Source organism: Colletotrichum navitas (genome assembly GCF_030913465.1).
Source record: "Colletotrichum navitas strain CBS 125086 chromosome Unknown LY79scaffold_29, whole genome shotgun sequence".
Taxonomy (NCBI): Eukaryota; Fungi; Ascomycota; class Sordariomycetes; order Glomerellales; family Glomerellaceae; genus Colletotrichum; species Colletotrichum navitas.
This window is the reverse complement of record NW_026850575.1, coordinates 380,269-401,223: the sequence shown is the minus strand read 5'-3', so window position 1 is coordinate 401,223 and position 20,955 is coordinate 380,269. Positions and strand designations below refer to the sequence as shown.

At 53.9% G+C, this 20,955-nt stretch overlaps 6 protein-coding genes across 6 annotated transcripts; 3 read left to right on the top strand and 3 right to left on the bottom strand.

Moving 5' to 3' along the window:
* Positions 1–925: 925 nt before the first annotated feature.
* Positions 926–5,143, bottom strand: LY79DRAFT_554056 (ANTH domain-containing protein). Its single transcript, XM_060557830.1, has 5 exons — positions 4,760–5,143; positions 4,537–4,677; positions 3,999–4,480; positions 1,529–3,939; positions 926–1,388 (listed from the first exon to the last, which is right to left on the bottom strand). The coding sequence occupies exons 1-5, from the start codon at positions 4,789–4,791 to the stop codon at positions 1,302–1,304; spliced, it is 3,153 nt and encodes a 1,050-aa protein (XP_060414275.1). The 5' UTR covers positions 4,792–5,143; the 3' UTR covers positions 926–1,301.
* Positions 5,144–6,266: 1,123 nt separating this feature from the next.
* LY79DRAFT_515465 (ribosomal protein L21e) lies at positions 6,267–6,945 on the bottom strand (the record flags this gene model as incomplete). Its single annotated transcript, XM_060554716.1, has 3 exons — positions 6,267–6,597; positions 6,726–6,841; positions 6,910–6,945. The coding sequence occupies 3 exons, from the start codon at positions 6,943–6,945 to the stop codon at positions 6,267–6,269; spliced, it is 483 nt and encodes a 160-aa protein (XP_060414274.1).
* Positions 6,946–7,200: 255 nt separating this feature from the next.
* LY79DRAFT_554053 (40S ribosomal protein S9) lies at positions 7,201–8,430 on the top strand. Its single transcript, XM_060557829.1, has 4 exons — positions 7,201–7,317; positions 7,395–7,451; positions 7,532–7,630; positions 7,689–8,430. The coding sequence occupies exons 1-4, from the start codon at positions 7,310–7,312 to the stop codon at positions 8,098–8,100; spliced, it is 576 nt and encodes a 191-aa protein (XP_060414273.1). The 5' UTR covers positions 7,201–7,309; the 3' UTR covers positions 8,101–8,430.
* Positions 8,390–10,040, bottom strand: LY79DRAFT_632120 (pre-mRNA-splicing factor SLU7; the record flags this gene model as incomplete). Its single annotated transcript, XM_060562191.1, has 1 exon — positions 8,390–10,040. Exon 1 carries the CDS (start codon positions 9,779–9,781, stop codon positions 8,390–8,392), a length of 1,392 nt encoding a protein of 463 aa, XP_060414272.1. The 5' UTR covers positions 9,782–10,040.
* A 321-nt stretch (positions 10,041–10,361) lies between these two features.
* Positions 10,362–15,573, top strand: LY79DRAFT_515386 (DNA polymerase family B; the record flags this gene model as incomplete). Its single annotated transcript, XM_060554708.1, has 2 exons — positions 10,362–10,596; positions 10,643–15,573. The coding sequence occupies 2 exons, from the start codon at positions 10,362–10,364 to the stop codon at positions 15,571–15,573; spliced, it is 5,166 nt and encodes a 1,721-aa protein (XP_060414271.1).
* Positions 15,574–16,510: 937 nt separating this feature from the next.
* Positions 16,511–20,176, top strand: LY79DRAFT_632115 (uncharacterized protein). Its single transcript, XM_060562190.1, has 2 exons — positions 16,511–17,494; positions 17,555–20,176. Exons 1-2 carry the CDS (start codon positions 16,989–16,991, stop codon positions 20,013–20,015), a joined length of 2,967 nt encoding a protein of 988 aa, XP_060414270.1. The 5' UTR covers positions 16,511–16,988; the 3' UTR covers positions 20,016–20,176.
* The last annotated feature ends 779 nt before the right edge of the window (positions 20,177–20,955 follow it).

Below are 20,955 nucleotides of genomic sequence, written 5' to 3'. Positions count from 1 at the left end.
GCTGCTTGCATTGATGCTCGGACCTATCCTTGCACGGGCATGCATCTTTCCCAGACGCTGAGAAGACCAGATACACAAAGACCAGTCGGGGGCCATGCAACAAACGGAGGGCGATGGAGACGGGCCTGGGATCCTACACGAGACTGGCGATGACCTGTCAGTCTAGAATCAACAGAGCTTAAGGGGGCCAGAACGTAACCATGGATGGCCCCGGAGCACCAAGTCTCTCTCCGCCTCCGTGCCCGGCGCTAAAAGAATCGCCTGGGCATATTGCCACCCTCCTCCCTTCGTCCAATTTGGACATCTTTAGCGAGTCCAGGGAAAATAGCATAAAGATTTGCCCGAGTAATGAAAGCAAAACGGCCCGGCGGTGGACCCCATGTTGAGAACGGGCAGCATCTTATTAAGAACGGGCCGAAAAGAGGGGCGGGGTCGTAGTTCGCGATAAGGTCTCCATTACCGGGAGGTAGTGACGCAAAGTGTCTCCCTGGATGGCACCCACGCCTTTGTAAGGATCCCGCCGGGTTTGAGGGGGGATAACCGTGGCTCAAAGCATCCCAGAGGTGCTGGCGCTGCGTGAGCACTCGGCTTACACGAAAAATACTTGAGGGGGAGCCCAGTAGAGTACTGCTTTTCAGGTTCATATCGGTTTCCCCAACCTGGAGTCTCTCAGACGCCGCCTCAAGAACCCCGGGGAAGGAAGCTGGTGTCCGAGTGCCGCGCCGTCTTGTCTTCCACATCCCGCCTTGTGGTTCAACAGTGGTATCCGCCAAAGTCCAGCCGTGTCAAGGCGTTTGGACAGGCGTTTCCTCGTCATTCATGTAGTACGGGCCTTGCTTGTTGGCCGGGCCTACAGATTAGACTACTCGCAATCTCAAATCCCGGGATTCCTCATCCCGGCCATGACACCAGCACTGTCAAACTGTGAAAGCCAAGGGGACGGGGACCTGATAGACACCGGGGCAGTGCCAGGACCAAAGCCGCTTTCCCGTTTATTGATTTCAGTGGGATAACGCAAATGCTCACGCATGTCAATAAAGTCGAAAGAAAAAAACTATAAAGTCACAATGACAAGACACCCCGCCACCAGCCCGCCACCAGCCCGCGATGTATCCCTCAGTCCGCAATAGTAAGGGGGAGATCCCTTGGAGAAAGGTAAGTAAATAAACGCCTCCTTGAAGGAGAGAATAAACGACCGAACACCGAAATGCGATAAATCGGCTCCACAATCCAACGAGCTCTGCCCGTCTCTTTTCCTCCCACGGGGCCCAACTCCAAACGATGACGAGCGTAGGCCACGTCTACTCCTCCTGGTAGGAGATCTTGCGCATCTCCCCTAGCCGGTGCCTTGCCGCCGAGAGGGCGTTCTCCAGCTGTAGGATCTCGACCTAAACAAAGTAGCGCGGCAAACATTAGCATATTTCCCCCCTACTGCCCGGAAGGCAAGAACCAATTGCCAAGAACAGGGCGGCTGCGACGGAAGCGTCTTGAGACACTCAGTTGAACCACACAAGCAGAAATCACGTACCTGTTGTTCCATTTCCCGGACCTTGAACTCGTGGGCCCCGAGTTTCGAATAGTCGACCGACTCGTCGTCTGCGTTGCGGTCTTTGATCATGCTCTGCACTTGGCGCACGAGCGCTCTGCAGGCAGCGCCGACGGCCTTGCTGGCCTGCTCGAGGTTCTCCTGGCTCTTGGACATGAAGCCCGCCTTGACTCTGCTGGCGGCGACGAGCTGGGCGGTGGATGCTGCAACGTCGTTAGATGCCACAATGAGTTGCTCAGGGCTGTTTCGGTTCGACAAGACGCCGTCCGCGGTCTCGATCAGGGTGTTAGTCGATCCAGCGACTGCCTTCGCAGCTGAGATGAGACCCTCAGTCCACCTATTGTTCTTCTTGTAGAAGGCCGTCCTCGAGGACGAGCCACGCCCTGCCTGCACAATCTCTTGCTGGGTCACGGTGGCAGCCTTGATCAGCTGTGCAATGGCGTTGGTGATGGCCATGGCTGCGTCGAGAATGCCGTCGTGCACCTTGAGCTCGTAGGTAGAGTAGCCGTCGCGCGGCTTGTTCTTGAGCTTGGCCAGACGAGCAGCAGCAGCAGCAATAGCATCGGCAGCCTTGCTAAGTTCCTGGTCGACAATGTCTCCCAAGTCGCCCTTGCCAGCGAGCTTGCCCATGTTCGGCGCAAAGGTCTCGACAAGCTTGTTGAGTTTCTGCAAGTTCATCTGCACGTCGTTGTTGCTGTTGATGACGACGTCGGTCTTCTGGATGGGATCCATGCCCTCCAAACGGAAGCTCTGGAGGCCGCGGAAGAACTTGACGGTGGACGCAGCAGACTGCCGGGTGCCGTTCATCAAGGCGTCGCTCTTTTTCTCGTCGGTCGCCAGGCGAGTGATACCCTTTGCGTTGCTGCAGACATCAGCAATGGCACCCGCGAAAACGTTGATGGCCTTGATCAACTCCGCATGCGTGGCGTTGGGGCCATCGGCAATGAAGTTGTTGAAGGCGGTGGCAAACTCCATTGCGCTCGAGGATGCCTTCTCGATTTGAGATAAGACGTATGATGGCGAGGCGTTCTGGTTTCCGGCTTGCATCGTGGAGTCCAACTCATAGAGCGCGTCGTCTACTCTCTGCACACCCGACTGCAACACGGAGTCAATGATGTCGTTAATCTTGTCGAGGTTGGCCATGATCAAGGCATCTATCTGTCCGTCGATGACGGTGTCCGTGTCGCCCTGGTTCAGCTTAAGCTCGTTGAGCTCAATAAGGGTCTGATCCATGCCCGCCTTGTACACCTCCAACTCCTCTTCCTTGTCGCGGAGGAGCTGCTCTAGGTCCGAGCTGCCATCCCTAAGCTTCGCCTGGGCATCGTCCAGAGCTCGGGACTTGAGACGCAGAGCCTCCTCGAGGTCAGCCATCTCGCGGTTGTACTTGGACAGCATCGTTGAGAGCTCGTTTCCTTTGCTCCTCTCAATGTTGTCAGCCCGGTCGAGGGCCATGCGCAGCTCGCGCTTGAGCTTCTCAACCTCATCCTTGTTTGCCCCTGCCAGACGATCCTTGTCGTGAAGGGCACGATCCCTTTCTCTGATCATGTCCGCAAGCTCGAGGTTCTTCGTCTTGATCTCACGTTCTAGCTTCTCCCGGCGTTCAATGGCTTCTTGGGCAGAGGCAGCCTTCAGCTGTACAGACTTGAACTTCTGCAGCAGATCCAAGTGCTCGTGGCGGAGCTGAGAGTAGAGTTTCGCGAGGGCCTCATATTTCGTGCGCCACGTGTTGACCTGCTCCTGAAGAGCTCTAATTTGGTCGTCTTTGCTCGTAATTTGTTGGCCAAAGTGTCCCTGGATCTGAGACAGCTCTCCCTCCAATGCCTTCACCCTCTGGTCGTATTGTTGAAGCATCAGCTGATCCCGCTCGTACTGGGCTCTGGCGTTGAAGTTCTCCTGTTCGAGCTCCGCGAGTCGGCCCTGAGTCTGGTATTGCAACTGTTGCTGCATCAAGGCCTCCTGCTCACGTCGCTGCTGCTCCGCCAGTCTGCGTTGCTGCTCCTCAAACTCCCTTTGAGCCTGCTCTTGCGCCTGTTGCTGCATCATCATCTGGTTCCGTTGCTGTTCCTCGAGCACCCTCTGCTGCTCCTCGTACTCCCGGTTCTGGCGCTCCAGCTCGTTCTTCCAGAACTCGGAGATGTCGTCGGGCTCTTGGGATTTTGGTTCAGGAGGTGGGGTCGGGCGTCTCTCAATTTCCTGCTTTGGCCGAGCCGGCAACGCAGGCGCCTCATCGTCTTCCGACAAAAGATTGGGAGGATCCTGTGGCAACTTCGGAATGGTAATCAAGCTGGTCAGGTAGCGCAAGTTTGAGCACTCGTAGTAGAATTTGACAAGGCGGTAGTGCTGTGCATCGTATCTCTCACGCAGAGGCGAGAGCACTTCGACATCGCCAGTAGCTGGGTCAAGTTAGCAGAGCTGGTCTTTGCCATCAGTCCAGGGGGCTGTGGGCGCCTACTTGAGTGCATGGCACGCAGCATGCTTGTAATGAACTTGTAGATACCGTAGCTCTCCTGCACAAGGGGGACCAAGGAGGAAATCCGACACTCGTTGTTGCCGACGTGACGGAAGTGGGAGAAGATCAACTTCTGGAACTGCTCAATCTTATCTTGCAGCGTCATCAGGTCGGTGATTGTCTCGTAGCCCTCGTTGGGATCGTTAATGGCTTTCAAGCTCAGATACTCCTCGTACTCGAACGTCCCGTTGAACTCGGGATGCTGCTGATGGAAGGAGAGTTTCGCCAGGAGGTAGTAGACATATTCTCGGATCAGGGGGCTGTATCCTCGAACTCCTTCTCCGCCCATGCCGCGGTTCAAGCTATCGATCCAGCCCCTCTGCGCCATGGCCTCCCTCAGAGTGTTAGGGTGTCCTTCCTGAAGAACTTTGTGAACCGTGATCAAGGCCTTGAACGTCTGGACCTCGTCGGCGAGAATCGGCTGGCTGCATTGCGTCCTTGTTAGCGGAAGCCCTCCCACTTGCAGGGGCGCCACACTTACACCTTCATCCCCGTCCAAAAGGCCTGGGAGGACCGGTGGTCCCAGGTGTACACGATACAACTACGGACATGTTTTCGTTTCGGCGCGGTCTCGTCGGGGTTCGTTGCCTTCCTGATGTTGATCGCCAACTCCTGATCGGTCCTTGAAAAGTGTCAGTGCACTGTCGCAGAGACTTGAGCATCCAGCATGAACCGCCATATCTAATAGGCAGGGGAAAACGGACTTGGTGTGCCTGGTGTCAGGCACGGCGGCCATTTTGGCGAGATTCTCTACGCGGGGTCGCTGGGTGTTGTCGGAGGTGGATGGCGGTTATTGGGGGAGGGTTTCTGATGGTTCGAGGAAATGAAGTCTCCCCGCGGGTTGAGGTGAGAGCTTCACGTGCACGGAAAGCTGCCCGAGTATCACTGGGAAGCAAGGAGGGTGTTTCGGGGAAATGAGTGAATGTACTGTTGAATTTAACAAAGAGAAGATAGAATGGGACTTCCGTGCCAAGTGGAAGAGGCGGAAAGAGTCGTCAGCGTTGACCAAGCTCCTAAAATGTCTGGAGAAGCTCGAGTGTGGCTGGGTTCTGCAACTTGCGCAAGCTCCGGGGGAGTGCGCCAAGACGTCGTCGTTTGCGATTCGGCTTAGTTTGGGGCGGATTAGGCATGAAAAGCATGGAATAATGCTAATCCGGCGGAGGCGGCAGTGTCAGCGTGCCTTCCAGCAGCGCCCCAGCGGCGGCCAAGCACCCAAAGCTCCAGGCCGACGTCTGATCTGATGACGATAATGGTGGGGTTCAGCAGCCAGAGTTGGCCCCAAAAGGCCCCTGCGCCTGCTCTCAATACCCGATTGCTGCGCTCGATCTAATAGGAGATTTCCACGTTTGAGAGACGATGGCGAGCAGTCAATGAAGCACCCCAATGACAAGTGCAAATGATTGGCGGGTATCAAGCCAAAGTAAAACATAAGGGGTGTGCTTCTGGAACGCATTCGTGGAAACGCAACTGCGTGTGTCAGGGTGCGAACCGACAAGCTCGTGTTAGTCGCTAGGACTCATACGAAGAATACGGCTAATGCCAATCGAGGGCCCTACGAATTGCAGACGCTGGCGTCGAATGTTCAGCGCATTCGCCCAAGGTTATCTCACACTGATCATCGGCAGAAGATGTGCAGCTTTTTTGCATGATCTAGCCGGTCGCCTGAGATGAAAAAGCAGATGAGGGGCCAATACTAGGACAATTTGTACAGTGAGACGAATATTGCACATCAATTTCCTATGTTTTTCGCCCGAACATAGCCTCGGCATAGGTACCTAGTGGACGGTCATAGCTTAATAAAACAGTTGAAGCATTTTACAATGTCTTGTTCTTCATTCGACTGAGGGTATCATGAGGGCCCGATGGGCAAACTATTCGCCTGGCTTTCGTACTCATTCGGAATGGCCGTGATTCCCACGAACACACAACACCTAGACACCGGAACCCGCAACGTGTCCCTAGCTCAGGCTTACAACCATGAAGCGTCGCGGCACGATCGCGGCACAATCGCGTAGTGGCCAACGGGTCGCACAAGTGACATCCCCTCATGTAGGTGTGAACGACGATGTGCCATTGGTTTTTTTTTGTTTCCATTCCCTATGGACGTTGCCGAAAACGTGATGTGATGCCTTTCCATGCTAGAAATCCTTTTCGTTCCTCACGTAAACACCCCATGCAAAAGAAGAACCGCCAACCCCCCCAAAAGACACTCTAAATCGTCGTCTCGTAAGGGAGAGGGGTGACAGTCTCGGGCTTGTTCTCCTTGAAGTCGACGGTGCGGGCCTCACGGGGCATGAGGGGGAGACGCTTGAGCTGGAGGGCCTTGCCCTCGGCCTGGGCCTGCTTCTTCAGCGCAGCGTTCTCCTTGACGCGGCGCAGGAAGTCATCTCTCGAACGGGAGGGCGAGATGTGCTCGACGCGGATGTTGATGCGCTTCTCGATGTAGCGGTGCTTCACCTTCTTGTAGATGATGATGCCGACAGCGGACTTGGTGACGTTGTAGATGACACCGGTCTTGCCGTGGTAGACCTTGTGAGGCATACTGCAATTCCAATATGTCAGCCATTTGTGTGCGCGCATGCCAACGCTCCCTCCAAGCGGAAAAAAAGAACCATCTCCGAGATGTCCTTGTCGCATAACGGTTGTTTCGAGGGTCGGGAATTCGCTTACCCCTTCTGAACGGCACCATTGGCCTTGATGTCGACAATGTCGCCAACCCGGTACTCGCGGAGGTACGTGGAGAGCTTGATCATACCCTTCTCACGGAAGTTTCTGCTGAACGCATACTGCAACGCCAAAACCGTCAGCAATCCGGCCGCAATGCAATAATATCTCAAGGCAGGGCAGTACGTACGCGCGTTCCCGCGCGAAGACCCGCTGGGTGACCCATTTTGCCGGTGTGGTTGTCGTGAAGGGCGGAATTTGGTGATAGTGTTGTCGGGTCTTGGAAAGATCACGGAAGTTCCAGACAAGCAAAGGCAAAAACGGCCCAGGAATTTCGTGTGCTTATTGCTGACTCAGATGGCGATTTTTTGCATCGCCTGGTCGGTGGGAAAGGGCACTGCACGTGATACCTAGGCGAATGTGGGAAAGGACCCACTAAGCCGACCCGCTAGTCAGCCCTCGCTCGCTCCCCACAGGGTAATTTTTGTCAGTGGTTTGTTTGACCTTGGGAAATATCGAAAGAACTTCTCGATCTTCTTTTTGATCTTCGTCAACCAACAAATCCCGAAGGATATCGACGAGTCGGCAAGATGGCGCCGTGAGTAACAATCGATCTCAGTCCTCATGCGCATGTCGCAATTGAGAACCACATTATTCTAACAGCTGGCGCAACAGTCTCACCTACTCCAAGACCTCCAAGGTCCCCCGTCGCCCCTTCGAGGCCGCCCGTCTGTCAGTATTCTCCGGCCACTGAACTAGAGCTTGCTCTGTTTACGTCGTGAATTCAACAACTGACTTCGATACGATGATAGGGACTCCGAGTTGAAGCTCGTTGGCGAGTACGGTCTCCGCAACAAGCGTGAGGTCTGGCGTGTCCAGCTTACCCTCTCCAAGATCCGTCGTGCTGCCCGGTACGTCGACGGCTGCATTCGCTGTTTGTGGTCCATTATTTCTGCTAACACCACGCAGTCAGCTCTTGACCCTTGACGAGAAGGACCCCAAGCGCCTCTTCGAGGGAAATGCCCTCATTCGCCGTCTCGTGCGTGTCGGTGTCCTTGACGAGTCCCGCATGAAGCTCGATTACGTCCTTGCCCTTAAGGTTGAGGACTTCCTTGAGCGCCGCCTCCAGACCTGCGTCTACAAGCTCGGCCTTGCCAAGTCCATCCACCACGCTCGTGTCCTCATCCGCCAGAGACACATCCGCGTCGGCAAGCAGATCGTCAACGTCCCCTCGTTCATCGTCCGTCTCGACTCCCAGAAGCACATTGACTTCGCCCTCACCTCTCCCTTCGGCGGTGGCCGTCCTGGCCGTGTCCGCAGAAAGAAGGCCAAGGCCGCTGAGAAGGCCGACGGTGGTGACGAGGAGGAGGATGAGGAGTAAATGCATCGCCATTTATGCTAAGGATTGGTCACACAAAAAAACTCTGGGAGAAGAATGGCTGGAAATCATAACCAACCACGGAAATTGGGGTGTTCATAGTCACGGCGTTCACCAGAGGCAAAATGGAATGATTGCATCAAATACGGATACCACGAATGAATGTTATAAAAGTCTTTGCTTGTCGTTCAGGGCACACAAATCAACATCGGCTCTTGCATGCCAGCACGCGAACTTGACAGGGAAATGGGTATCATGTTTGTCGAATGCAAATAACCTAAGTAGTCTACCCTCAAACCAATTCATCCTTGCCTAGGAACTTCGCCATCGGATCGTTTGCAGCTGTCCGTTTCCTCCTGTACTCTTCCATCTCTTCCTCCGTGACGCCCCCCATCATTTCTTCCGCTGTGCGCTTACTCGCAGACTTCTTTACCAGGAACTCATCGTCTGGCTTGTCAGCCTCGGGGGCATCCGTTGTTTTTTCCTGTTGAACCAAGATGGCACCGGTCCGCTGTCTTTCAGATGCTTCCCAGGCCTGCTTGCCTTCCTCACCAGTGCAGTAGCTATTCTTCACCACGGAGTGACAACACTCATAGCCCCACTTGAAATTGGACCACCAGCTTCCCCAGACGGATGTGTGGTTATGTATATAGATGTCCTCGGGGTACTTTGACTTGGCGATCACCTTGGGCGCGCCCTTGATGAGACCCCGTTCGTCGTACTCAACGTACTTCTCGGACTCGGTGATGAGGTTCTTCATCTCCTCGGGCATCGTGTACTGCGAGTTGTCACCGTACATCTCCTTGAGCTTCCTCTCCTGCTCGGCCCGCTTCTTTTCGGCCTCTTCCTTCTCCTTCTTCCTGTAAAATTCTCCGGCTGTGGGGTTTGCTTGCAAATGCTTTGTGGTATCGCCACTCTTTTCCTGGGCTTCCCAGGCGTACCTTTGTGCCTTCTCGAACTCGCTCGCGTCGCCCGAAGCTCGCAGGAAGCCCTCCTCCGCGAAAAGATCCGCCGCCTTGTCTGCGGTTGCGCCAGCATCGACCAGGGATCTCGTCTTCGGATCGTACTTGGCTGACTCGAGATCGAGGTTGACCAGGTACTTGGCTGTGTCTTCTCGTATTCTGAGCTGGCGAGTGGCTGTACTTTGATGCTTGCTCATGTCGTTCTCTTCGGCGTACTTGTCACCGTCGTCGTGCTCATCTTCCGCTCCGTCCTTGGCTAGGGCAGCCTTCCTCAGCTGTTCCATCTGGTTGAACTCCTCGACGACGTTACGATATTCCTTAGGATCGTATCCATTCCAACGATCACGCTTGGCATCCCAGCCCAGTTTGACATCCTGGACGACCTCATCCGCCTGGATATCCTTGCCAGTCCACTTTGCGCCTTTCGCACGTGGTCGGCTCAGGCAATCCTTAGCCTTGTGCGTCATGGCACCGCAGTTTTCGCATGCCCCTTTACGATATTTCGTGGCTGCGGGGCCCGCCTTTCGGCCACGGTCGTACCATTGCGACTGCTCATCTTTCTTCTTCTGCAGACGTTGATGTTCGAGGTAGTCTGTCTGATCATCGCCTTCCTCGCCTGCATAGAAAGGTCGTTTACTGATAAACGAGGGAATGTATATGTTTTCCTCTTTCGAGGCGGCGGAAGCCTTCGGATCGGGTTTTCGGGGAGGCGGCGGTGGCATTTTGACGAATCGCTGCTGCTGATTTTCGAGATTTGTTGCTCAGTGAAAGTCGAGGGGGCGCATCTCGGGGGGGATTTTGAGTTTGGGTGCTGAGCGCAAAGCCATACATTCATTACGTAATCACCATATTGCCCGAAAGCTTCCGTGTCAAGTGAAACCAGGCTTAAAATTGTTGCTGGATTTTCTCCATGCTCTATAAGTTGTTCATTCGATATATACCATTTATTGTATGGTTTATGTATGAAAACTAAGCAGCAACAATATTGAGGAAGTCGTCAAAGCTGGTGCCTGTCTAGTTGTTTCTGGTTTAGCCAAGATGCTCGCCATATGAGTACTCTCTAGCATGGCTCTTATCTTATCGAATTCACAAAACCACGTGACCTCGCGGATCCTGGGCGTAGACATGGGAGCCTGCACGCGCTTGGTTCCTGCAATAACACGACCCTGTCGCGTCGTAGCACCCGCTGCTAATTGGCACAAACGGTCCCAGCATACGACAATTTGGTTCTTATTCTTGATTATCATGAAATTCTCCTCAATACCGCTATCTGGGTGTCCATGAATCTCGTCGGCATTCATCATGGACTTGTTCCGAGTCAGACTGAACTGTATCGATCACTATCAAGCAACTCCGACGCATTATGATCCACAGCTGAGAAACGATGTCGGCCCTGCGCAAGCGAAGAGGGGCCCGAAGGTCCCGGTTGTGAGGGTGTTCGGTTCTACAGAGACTGGACAAAAAGTCTGCGCTCATATTCACGGCGCCTTCCCTTACCTTTACGTCGACTACCAAGGCAGTCTGGAGCCTGAAGAGGGTAAGTGGATCTTACTAAAGGCCAAGGCTTTGCTGACCAAAATAAGTCGGAGCGTACATCTACCGTCTTCATTTGTCCATTGACCATGCCCTGGCTGTTAGCTACCGACGTGACCAGCACGGAGAAAACGCCAAGTTTGTCGCTCGCATAACCCTCGTTAAGGGAGTCCCATTCTATGGCTTTCACGTGGGCTACCGATTCTTCCTCAAAATCTACATGTTCAACCCTATCGTCATGACAAGATTGGCCGACCTGCTCCAGCAAGGCGTCATTTTGAAGAAGAAATTTCAGCCCTACGAAGCTCATCTTCAGTACCTGTTGCAGTTTATGACTGACTACAATTTGTACGGCTGTGGCTACCTGGATGTGTCTGATGTCTACTTCAGAGCTCCTGTCCCATCCTTTGAGGAAGAAGGCAATTCCCAACATGTATGGCATGACCGAACAATCCCCCCAGCCCGGGTCCTCGATGATCTGAGTTTGCCCAGGGTCAGCCATTGCTCGGTTGAGGTTGATATATGCGTCCAGAACATCATGAACCGACACATGGTAAAAGAGCGTCGCCTTCATCATGATTTTGTTGAGCGTGTCAAGCCGCTTCCATCAGACGCGAAACTGGTCTACAGTATGGCTGGACTCTGGAAAGACGAGACTCGTCGCCGGAAACTGAAAATGCCCAACGCTGATCCCGGCAGCAGCCCATTCCCAGCGGAAGTCTTGATTTCCATGTCTGCCAATGCACGCGACTCGCAATCAAAAGGGTGGATCCATGAAGCAGAGTACAAAGATGAAGTCGTCAAGCTTATCGAGTCAGAGAAAGACTCAGAAGATCAATCAGAGCCAAAGTTTGAGACATTCGTCAAGCAAACGCCACTAGAGTCCACGGTCAAGACAGCATTCCAATCCGTTGAGGACCTTTATCCTACAAATCTTCTGCCAGCCCTCGGTTTGCCCTTGAACCATGGATCAACCATCAACAATCTTGCAAGCAGCATAGATGTTGACGAGCAGGGCGTTCTTGATCTAGGCGCCGACAACTTGGATTCATATCCCGTCGATTCTGACGAAGAAGCTCTTATTCAGATGGAAGAACGGAAGTTGCAGAAGGGCGGTCCAATAAAACGTGCCGTCGATCCTAAGAAGCGTTCATCGGAAAAACGAGGAGATATTCCTGCGAATGGGGAGTCCACGAATCCTACCGAGGAGGAAGGGTTGCTTGCCAACAAAACGATTCACAAATTGCAATCCAACGTCCCGCTTCCTCAGTATGAGGGCGTCTATACTAGCAGGCTGAAAATTGGCCACCCACCAATCGTACCAGTTTGGGACAATATTCTTGACACGGCCCAAGAGGAAGGGCTCGTGTCCAGATTGAAAGGAGAGACTTGTTCAAGTCTCCCGCGGCCGGCATCAGCGAAACGAAGCTCGTCACCGGATGCAACGCTTCCCTCGGCTAAACGGACCAAGAGCGTGTTGTCAGGGCCGATTAGTGTCGTAACACCTGCGCCCCGAGCCCTCGTCAAAAGTGTCTTGAATGCTGGACCGATTATTGAGAAGCAACAAGTCGCAGTGTTGCCACCCAACTCTCAAGAGCCGCCAAGGTTTTCACAGAACACGAGAACAAAGTCCATAAAAAATCGGGAGCTGACCTTCCCAGTGGTGAAAAGCCAGGAAGATCCAAACACCAAGCTTCGACTAAGCCAATTGAGTCAACCCCAAACTTCGCAACACGCCGAAACAGGCTCACAAGAGCATGTCTCCTTCCACTCGACTGCAAAAGACACAACAACCAACAACCCGATGACACCAGTTTCGACCAAGAAAGTCCGAATAACATCACCGCCAACATATTCGGTTAGAACAGAGACGATGTTGAGCCGTGTCCAGACAGCTCTCGGAACATTCTCGCCCAAACGACAATTTGTGTTTGGCTCACTGCCTCCTGCCCCGAAAGAACTTATATCCACGATGAGTTACCTTCAAATCCCAGACGTGATATACCAAGACGCATATTATAGCGAAGAGAAGGATGTCCCTGCTCGACCCAGAGAGTATGCCGGCCGAGAGTTTCGTCTCGAGAGCGACACTCTGCCATACCTGACCAACTTTGATCCGACTGGCACGTCCGCAGCCAGCAAGGACCATAAAAAAGATGTGTCAATCGATAAGCCTAAGGCAGATTCTCTCTATTCCACGCAGGGGAAGATGTGCTCATATCGGAGCTGGGAGATGGCACAGCCGCCGCCATCTTTCAAAGAAGTTCAGGATTGGTGGAACAGGAAGCATGCCGTGCAGCGAAAACGCAATACTGCTGCTAGAAAGATCATGGGCACACCTCAAGCGACAAGACAATACCTCTCCCAGATTGATGGGCCAACTCCAAAAAACAGGCATGGTTTCAAATACCCACCGAAGAAAAAGTCAACCAGCGTCAAGCACGAAGCACAATACATGAGCACCATGGCCCTGGAGATTCACGTCAACACACGGGGCAAGTTTGTGCCCAATCCTGACGAGGATGAAGTTCAGTGTATATTTTGGTCCATCAAAGCAGACAGCACCGTCAGCGACAGTCAGGAAGCGGCAAGCGGAATTCTTGCTGGAGTTGTTGTCTTATCACCAGATGGGGGTCTCGCCGCGAGGATACGTCGATACACACCTGCAGAGGTAGTCGAAGAGTCTTCTGAGCTTGATCTAATGGTCCGAATTGTGGAGATTGTTAGGCGCCATGACCCCGACATCCTAACAGGATACGAGGTCCATGGAAGCTCATGGGGCTATCTCATCGAAAGAGCTCGTGTGAAGTACGATTACGACCTCTGCGATGAGTTCTCTCGTATGAAGAGCAACTCTCACGGTCGTATAGGTAAGGAAAACGACCGATGGGGCTTCAACACAACCTCGACCGTTCGTGTAACCGGCAGACACATGATCAATATCTGGCGGTGCATGAGAGGAGAACTGAATTTGCTTCAGTACACCATGGAAAACGTCGTATGGCATGTTCTACACCGGCGCATACCCCACTACTCCTGGAAGACCTTGACGGAGTGGTATAACAGTAGCAAGCAACGGGATCTTGACAAGCTGTTACGTTACTACCTTGGGCGAACAAAGACCGACATCCAGATATTGGAGTCAAATGAGCTCATTCCCAGAACCAGTGAACAGGCAAGACTGTTGGGAGTGGATTTCTTCTCCGTCTTCTCGCGTGGCTCTCAGTTCAAGGTTGAATCCATCATGTTCAGGATTGCTAAGCCGGAAAACTTCATGCTTGTCTCCCCCAGCAGGAAGCAAGTTGGGGGCCAGAATGCACTTGAGTGTCTTCCGCTAGTCATGGAACCTCAAAGTGACTTTTACAACAGCCCACTCCTGGTTCTCGACTTTCAGAGCCTATACCCTAGCGTCATGATTGCTTACAACCTTTGTTACTCAACGTTTCTTGGCAGGATTGTCAACTGGCGGGGGATGAACAAGATGGGCTTCACCGAGTACCAGAGGCACAGACGTCTTCTTGAGTTGCTAAAGGACCACATCAACATCACACCCAACGGAATGATGTTTGTGAAGCCCGAGATTCGCAAGTCTCTTCTTGCCAAGATGCTAGGCGAGATCCTGGAGACGCGAGTGATGGTCAAGAGTGGGATGAAGCAAGACAAAGACGACAAAACGCTACAGCAGCTGCTCAACAATAGACAACTGGCTTTGAAGCTTCTTGCGAACGTCACCTATGGGTACACTTCGGCGTCTTTCTCTGGCCGCATGCCATGCTCGGAAATCGCCGACAGCATCGTTCAAACGGGCCGAGAGACGTTGGAGCGGGCCATCGCATATATCCACTCGCAGGACCGGTGGGGCGCCGAGGTGGTTTACGGTGACACAGACAGTCTATTTGTCTATCTCAAGGGCCGCACCAAGGATCAAGCCTTTGACATTGGCGATGAAATAGTCAAAGCCATTACGGACATGAATCCAAGGCCGATCAAGCTCAAGTTTGAAAAGGTCTACCATCCTTGCGTCCTTCTGGCCAAGAAGCGATATGTTGGCTACAAGTACGAGAGCCGAGACCAAGTCAAGCCTGACTTTGATGCCAAAGGCATTGAAACTGTCAGGCGGGACGGGACTCCAGCCGAGCAGAAGATTGAGGAGAAGGCCCTCAGGATCCTCTTCGAAACGGCGAACCTCAGCGAAGTCAAGTCGTATTTCCAGAAGCAGTGTGAGAAGATCATGCGAGGGTCTGTTTCGGTACAGGACTTTTGCTTTGCGAGAGAGGTCAAGCTGGGGACTTATAGCGATAAGGGCCCACCGCCACCGGGAGCACTTATCAGCACGAAGAAGATGCTTGAGGATGCGCGGGCAGAGCCACAGTACGGAGAACGAGTGCCCTACGTCGTAATCACAGGGGCTCCGGGGGCGCGACTGATTGACCGCTGCGTGGCACCGGAAGATCTGCTCAAGGACTCGCACTCCCAGCTGGACGCCGAGTATTACATCTCCAAGAACCTGATCCCGCCGCTAGAGAGAATATTCAATCTCGTGGGCGCCAACGTGCGGCAATGGTACGACGAGATGCCCAAGGTCCAGCGTATCCGCCGGGTCGACCAGGCGCTCGGCCGGGGGCTCAACAAGAAGACGCTGGAATCATATCTGAAGTCGGCCTCGTGCATCTCGTGCAACGTCAAGATGCAAGTCGAGGGCGTCATGTGCTCCAAGTGCCAACATGATGCGCCTTCGTCGCTGTATCACCTCCAGATGCGGTTGCATCAGGAGGAGAGGAAGTACATGGACGTGGTCAGGATCTGCCGCAGCTGTTCGGCAATACCTGCGGTGGATGAGGTCCCTTGCGATAGTAAAGACTGTCCCGTATTTTACTCGCGGGTCAAACAGGGCGAGCGGCTCAAGATGGAAAAGGGTGCCTTAGAGCCGGTCATTGAAGAATTGGTTGTCAAGGCGGCAAGAGCCGCGCTGGAGTGGTGAAGTGTCGTGGTGTTGCTTTTTATATTCATGTTTAGATTTTTTCATGCGAGGTTAGATATTGGCATTCAATGCGTGTACAGACGGGTAGATGGACTGGATGATACCTCGGGAACGGTGGTCGCGGTGGTGGTGGGCAATGCCTCTTGGTTAAGATTGCTTTGTAGTATTGTAATGATGTAGTTTAGGATGTGTATATGATGCCACGATCCAATTATTTGAGTAGGCGGTAGTGGCTCTCGGGCTTCTTTTGGGGTCAGACAAGCATTTGACACATAATAAGGATCCCATTTTAGTGTAGAATCTATTAATGTGTTGAGTACCGAGCATGGTACCTTTACGGTGTTGTTTTCCACTGTGTATGGTCACTATTGTGTACCTGTGAGACCTCAAGAGGGCCCGCCTTGTATCCGTACCTCAGTAGAATCTATTAGACGCACTAAAGACTTTGTGTCTTTTTCTTCTCCCCCCCCAGAAGTTTGATGACATTGTGCATCGCGATGAGATTTGGGGGAAGTAAGCAGACATGGCGAAATGAGCTCTTGGTGACCTCACGTACGTACCTGTCGCCGGGGTCCCCGATACATCTGTTTCTCGCGGGGTAGAAGGATCCCTACACCAAAAGCAGGGATGCCCCCATCATCGGCTCAACCGGTTCCTACAAAGGCCGAGCGAACAGCGGTCTGCGGGTCACCCGGTACCTTTTGGAGGCTTTGGAGTGCTCCTCCCCCCCACACCAGCAACAGACAGGTACACCCACATACTATTACGTAGTACGTGTACATACCTTAGTACACCACCATGGCACTCGAGAACGTTCCCCTCTCTCCCTCAGGCCACCTCATGGTTTAAATTTACAGTGTTCCTCCAAAAGTTTACCTCTTTGCTCAGCCGCTGCCGCTATTGCTGCTAGCAACTGCTACGCCCTGAACGGAACTACTTGTCTCTCTCTCTCTCTCTCTCTTGTCTCGCCTGTTGCGGACAGCTGTCATAAGGCTCAGTCGCCCTCACATGACGGGTGCGAACTGCTGACTGAACGCCCCAGACCGCAAAGTGACTTTTTTTCAGTTCCCTTGGCTGGCCCATTCCCACGCCACCCATCCTCGATCCAGACTCGGGTCAAGATCCAGTTCCGCGGATCTGCTATCCGCCTCGCCAAAGTGTAACAAAGCAGCAAAAAGGAAAGGGGGAAAGCAGCGTTTGCTTGCTTGTGATCTTGAAACAAGAGCTTCCCTCGTTTGCTCGCCCCCTCTCGTCTCTTCCACCCGGCAACAATCAAGCGCCGATGATCTCGCCCAATCCCCTCGTCGTCCTGCTACCCATCCGCTAGCAGCACTTCACCAGTGCCCGCGCGAGACCGAGAAAGTGACGACTGAGATAGTGAGGAAAGGGCAACGGACTAATCCTGGTGAAGCGTCATGGGGGGCTGGACGGGATTTATCTTCACCTACCTCCTGGGAGGCTTGACCTTTCTGCCCTTGGTTGTCTTTGTCGTCCTCGCCCACGCCTATTTGACCCTCCCTTACCGACAGGATGCTGACACAACCTGCGACCTTGTCGACGACGGTCCGGACTCCATCGTCCAGCCCGGCGACGACCTGACGGCCCTCGAGGCCGAGAAAGCCATGGCCAAGGACGAGGGGGCGACAAATACAACGACGAAGCGGTCCGCCCAGGAGAACGACGTCGCCGCGGGCTACTTCGCCGTCTGCAGAGAGTACACGCCCATGGGAATCAACGCGAAGCCTATCGAGCGAGCCACCCCGACCGGGTCCACAACCGTCGCCGCGCCGAGCCAGAGCGTCTACCAGACCATGTACAAGAGCATTTTTGAACGCAAGTCAACTCCGGGGCCCTTGGACAACAGGAACGGGCTGAGCCAGCGCCCCAAGAACGCTGGCAACGTATTTTATGTTGTGCTGAGGTATGCATGCTTTGTTCACTTCGTGTATATATCTGCTCACGCTGACTGACGCGCCCGCAGGCATGGTCACCTGATGCTCTTTGACGATGACGAACAACTTGAGGTCCGACACGTAGTCTCGCTCTTGCACCACGACATCAGTATATACTCCGGCGGAGACGTCACCCCCGAGGGCGAGCTGTACATCAAGAGGAATGCGTTGTGTCTGTCGCGGAGGACGGACGGTGCCGAGATCGGTCCAGATAGCCAGCTTTCCAAGCCATTTTACCTCTTCTCGGAAAACTGCTCGGCCAAAGAGGACTTTTACTTTGCCATGCTCCGCAATCAGGAGCAGACCTTTGGTGCTGAGAGAAAAGCCCCGAGGCCGAAGCAGTTTGAGGTCAAGAACATCATTGCACTGGTCCAGAAGCTGCACTCGTCCGAGGAGCATCTGTCCACGAGGTGGCTCAATGCCATGGTCGGCCGGATGTTTCTGGGGATCTACAAGACGACTGATCTAGAGCATTTTATCCGTGAGAAGCTCACAAAGAAAATTGCCCGTGTCAAGCGGCCGTCTTTTCTCACCAACATTGCCATCCGCAGAATCGAGACTGGCGAGTCTGCACCTATCATTACGAACCCACGCCATAGGGACTTGAACGTCGAAGGAGAGTGCGTGATGGAAGCCGATATTCGATACACGGGCAACTTTCGCATCGAGGTTGCTGCTACGGTTCGTATTGACCTTGGAGCGCGCTTCAAGGTCCGCGAGGTCGATATTGTCCTTGCAGTTGTCCTTAAGAAGCTAGAGGGGCATATGCTGTTCAAGATCAAACCCCCGCCGAGCAACAGAGTCTGGCTCTCTTTTCAGAGCATGCCGAAGATGGAGATGGCAATCGAGCCGATTGTGAGCGCTCGACAGATCACATACACCATCATCTTACGACAGATCGAGAACAGAATCAAGGAGGTTGTTGCCGAGACATTAGTGCAGCCGTTCTGGGACGATATGCCGTTCTTCAACACAGAACACAAGAAGTGGCGAGGCGGCATTTGGGAGGACGACGATGCGGTTGTTGGTTCGAGCAGTGAGGAGACCAACATTGCAGGAGACGGAGATGTGGAAAGTGTCGATCGTTTGGATGAGACTGGAGATCTGTCCAGTGAGACGAGACCGTTGGAGAAGAGCCACAGCATGCCCATCGTCGAGAACTCTCCGCCCGCCGGGTTGTTCGGCAGGAAGATCCAGGGCAAGGGATCTAACAGCCCTCTCAACGGCTCTTCTACGAGCATCGACGCCATGGGCCCCCCCACGTCAGCGTCGTCGGCGTCACCTGTTCCTAAGCCGTTCAGATCGCCGTCGATTTCGAGTCCAGCCAACCCTGTGGTCGGCACCGATATAGCCCATGCGGATGTATTCAAACCCTCGTCATCGCCGCCCGACCATGCTTCGAGCATGATGGCGGCACTGTCCGCAAGGTCAACACCGGCGACGACTCCCTCCGAGGCACCAACCAGGCCCACGCTGCTTGCCAAAGCCCCGAGTCAATCTTCCGTGTCTTCCCGTGAGGCCACGGATAACGAAAATGAGGCAGATCGCACGCCGGTGGCCGAGGGGCGGCGAAGTGCAGCTTCCTCGGCCGAGTCGATGCGCATCAGTGAGTCCATTGACCCGAGCTCGCCAACGTCGTCTTCAAGAGGCTCTGTCAAGAGTACTACGGGCTCCGTCTCGAAGGGTCTGTTCCGACGAGAGAACACGGGGAGCACGAACTCGACCACCTCGGCAAACGGCGAGACGAAACGTACCACTCTCTCGGCTGTTGCGAATGCTGCAGTCACTGCCAGGCAGTGGGGCTGGAACGCAATTCAGAAACACAAGGACGCTAAGAACGGCAACGGGGCAGAACAGGCGTCTCAGCTGGACCTGAACCAACCCATGGGAAGAGGTCGGCCCTTGCCGCCCCCGGGTACACCGCTTCCGCCTCCCGAGCGGGGGTCCAAGGTCACGACGATCCCCGTGCCGAAGCGGAAAGTCATGCCCCCACCGAATCTCTCCGAACGTCCGCAGCCAACCGCGTCAGCGGAAAGCAAACCTGAGCGCAGACCCGTGCCGCCCCCGCCCTTGCCGTCGCGGCGCCACACTGACACGCACAAGAACACGGATGAAAGTGGCGGGGACAGCTTGCTGGTCGTTGAGGCGCCTCTCGACTCGGAGCCCTCGACTCCGCTGGCCGAGAACATGTTTCCGTCCGCGTACGTCCAGCCGTGGGCCGAGGAGGCATCTGACGACGAAGGGATCACGGGCATCTCGCAGACACAAGACTCTAGGCACAAAGAGGACAACAATCGCGAGGGGGGCAAGGAAGACAGTCGGATGCCACCACCTCTTCCACAGCGCCGCAGCAAGTCTGAGGAGGGCGACCAGGCCATTGAGGCCGTCCCCGCGAACGTGGCGGATGACGACGAGGACTACTCTGCGTGGATCGACGACACGCAGGATATCTTGGTTGGCAGCGGAAGGGGCAGTGTGGAGGTGAAGTAATGACGCATCTGTCGGGTTTTCATTGATTGGAGTTGGGAAACGGAACAGAGGGGGTAATGGCTTTTTGGACGGGGTTGGATTGGGGTCGGAGTTGCATATTTTAGGATACCAATTATTCACACACCAATCGATACTACTACTACCCACGTCAACCACCGTAGAACGCCTTTTTCCCTTGTCCAGCGTCTTTGACAAGGGAATCGCAGAGCTCTCGGTTCCAAGTCCAGCTCGCTGGCGTGAGCCATCCCCCCCCCTCGTAATTTTTTTTTAAATTTTTTTTTGTTTCTTTTTCTTCTTGCGCCATTACCACGCCCCTTTGACGGGCACTACAGCGAACGTAGGGGAGCGAGCGGGCATCCCACCCGTGACGCAGGGAGTTAATACGAGCGCCCGAACCCCAGGCCTCGGAAGCGTGGTTGGGGTACGTTGTTAGATTGGCAAAAGGGAGAAGAGGATGGATGAATGGATGGATGAATGCCTGCGTTTTCTCCCTCCGCCCCCAACCTAGGCCATCACCGCTTGCGTCGGGCTTCCAAAAGTGGTTCACGCTAGGTAAGGTCAGAGTCACACGAGATGGGGACGCCTTTAAAATATCGAAGAAAAAAAAAGGTTCAGAAGTAGAACTATGCATTACATCTACAGAGTCCCAATTCCCGGGTTGATCAATCCCATAAAAACCTTCCAGATTCGCCCCCCAATTTCCATAGGAGAGAGGAGAGAAGAGTCGAGGGCCGCATGCCCTGATAGTACGAACATAGAAAAAGCGGTAGAGAGAGAGGGGGTGTGAGAGAGAGGGTTGAGAGAGTACATTAGAAGAAAAAAAAAGAACAGGAAAAGGAAGTAAGTGTTGTTTTTGTGGGTTATGGTTTTGCCCTTCACTTGAGTCGATCACGAAAGCCACAACACAAGGCGAAGCTTGGCTTCAGTTGTATCTGGCGGT

Bases quoted from the DNA above. Each gene is read 5' to 3' on its own strand.
- LY79DRAFT_554056 (XM_060557830.1), bottom strand. From the start codon at position 4,791: ATGGCCGCCGTGCCTGACACCAGGCACACCAA. The intron at 4,678-4,759 runs GTCCGTTTTCCC...ACACTTTTCAAG, and splicing joins CCTGACACCAGGCACACCAA to GACCGATCAGGAGTTGGCGA. The intron at 1,389-1,528 runs GTACGTGATTTC...TACTTTGTTTAG, and splicing joins TCCGGGAAATGGAACAACAG to GTCGAGATCCTACAGCTGGA.
- LY79DRAFT_554053 (XM_060557829.1), top strand. The intron at 7,452-7,531 runs GTCAGTATTCTC...ATACGATGATAG, and splicing joins CCCTTCGAGGCCGCCCGTCT to GGACTCCGAGTTGAAGCTCG. The intron at 7,631-7,688 runs GTACGTCGACGG...AACACCACGCAG, and splicing joins AAGATCCGTCGTGCTGCCCG to TCAGCTCTTGACCCTTGACG.
- LY79DRAFT_632115 (XM_060562190.1), top strand. From the start codon at position 16,989: ATGGGGGGCTGGACGGGATTTATCTTCACCTACCTCCTGGGAGGCTTG. The intron at 17,495-17,554 runs GTATGCATGCTT...ACGCGCCCGCAG, and splicing joins GTATTTTATGTTGTGCTGAG to GCATGGTCACCTGATGCTCT.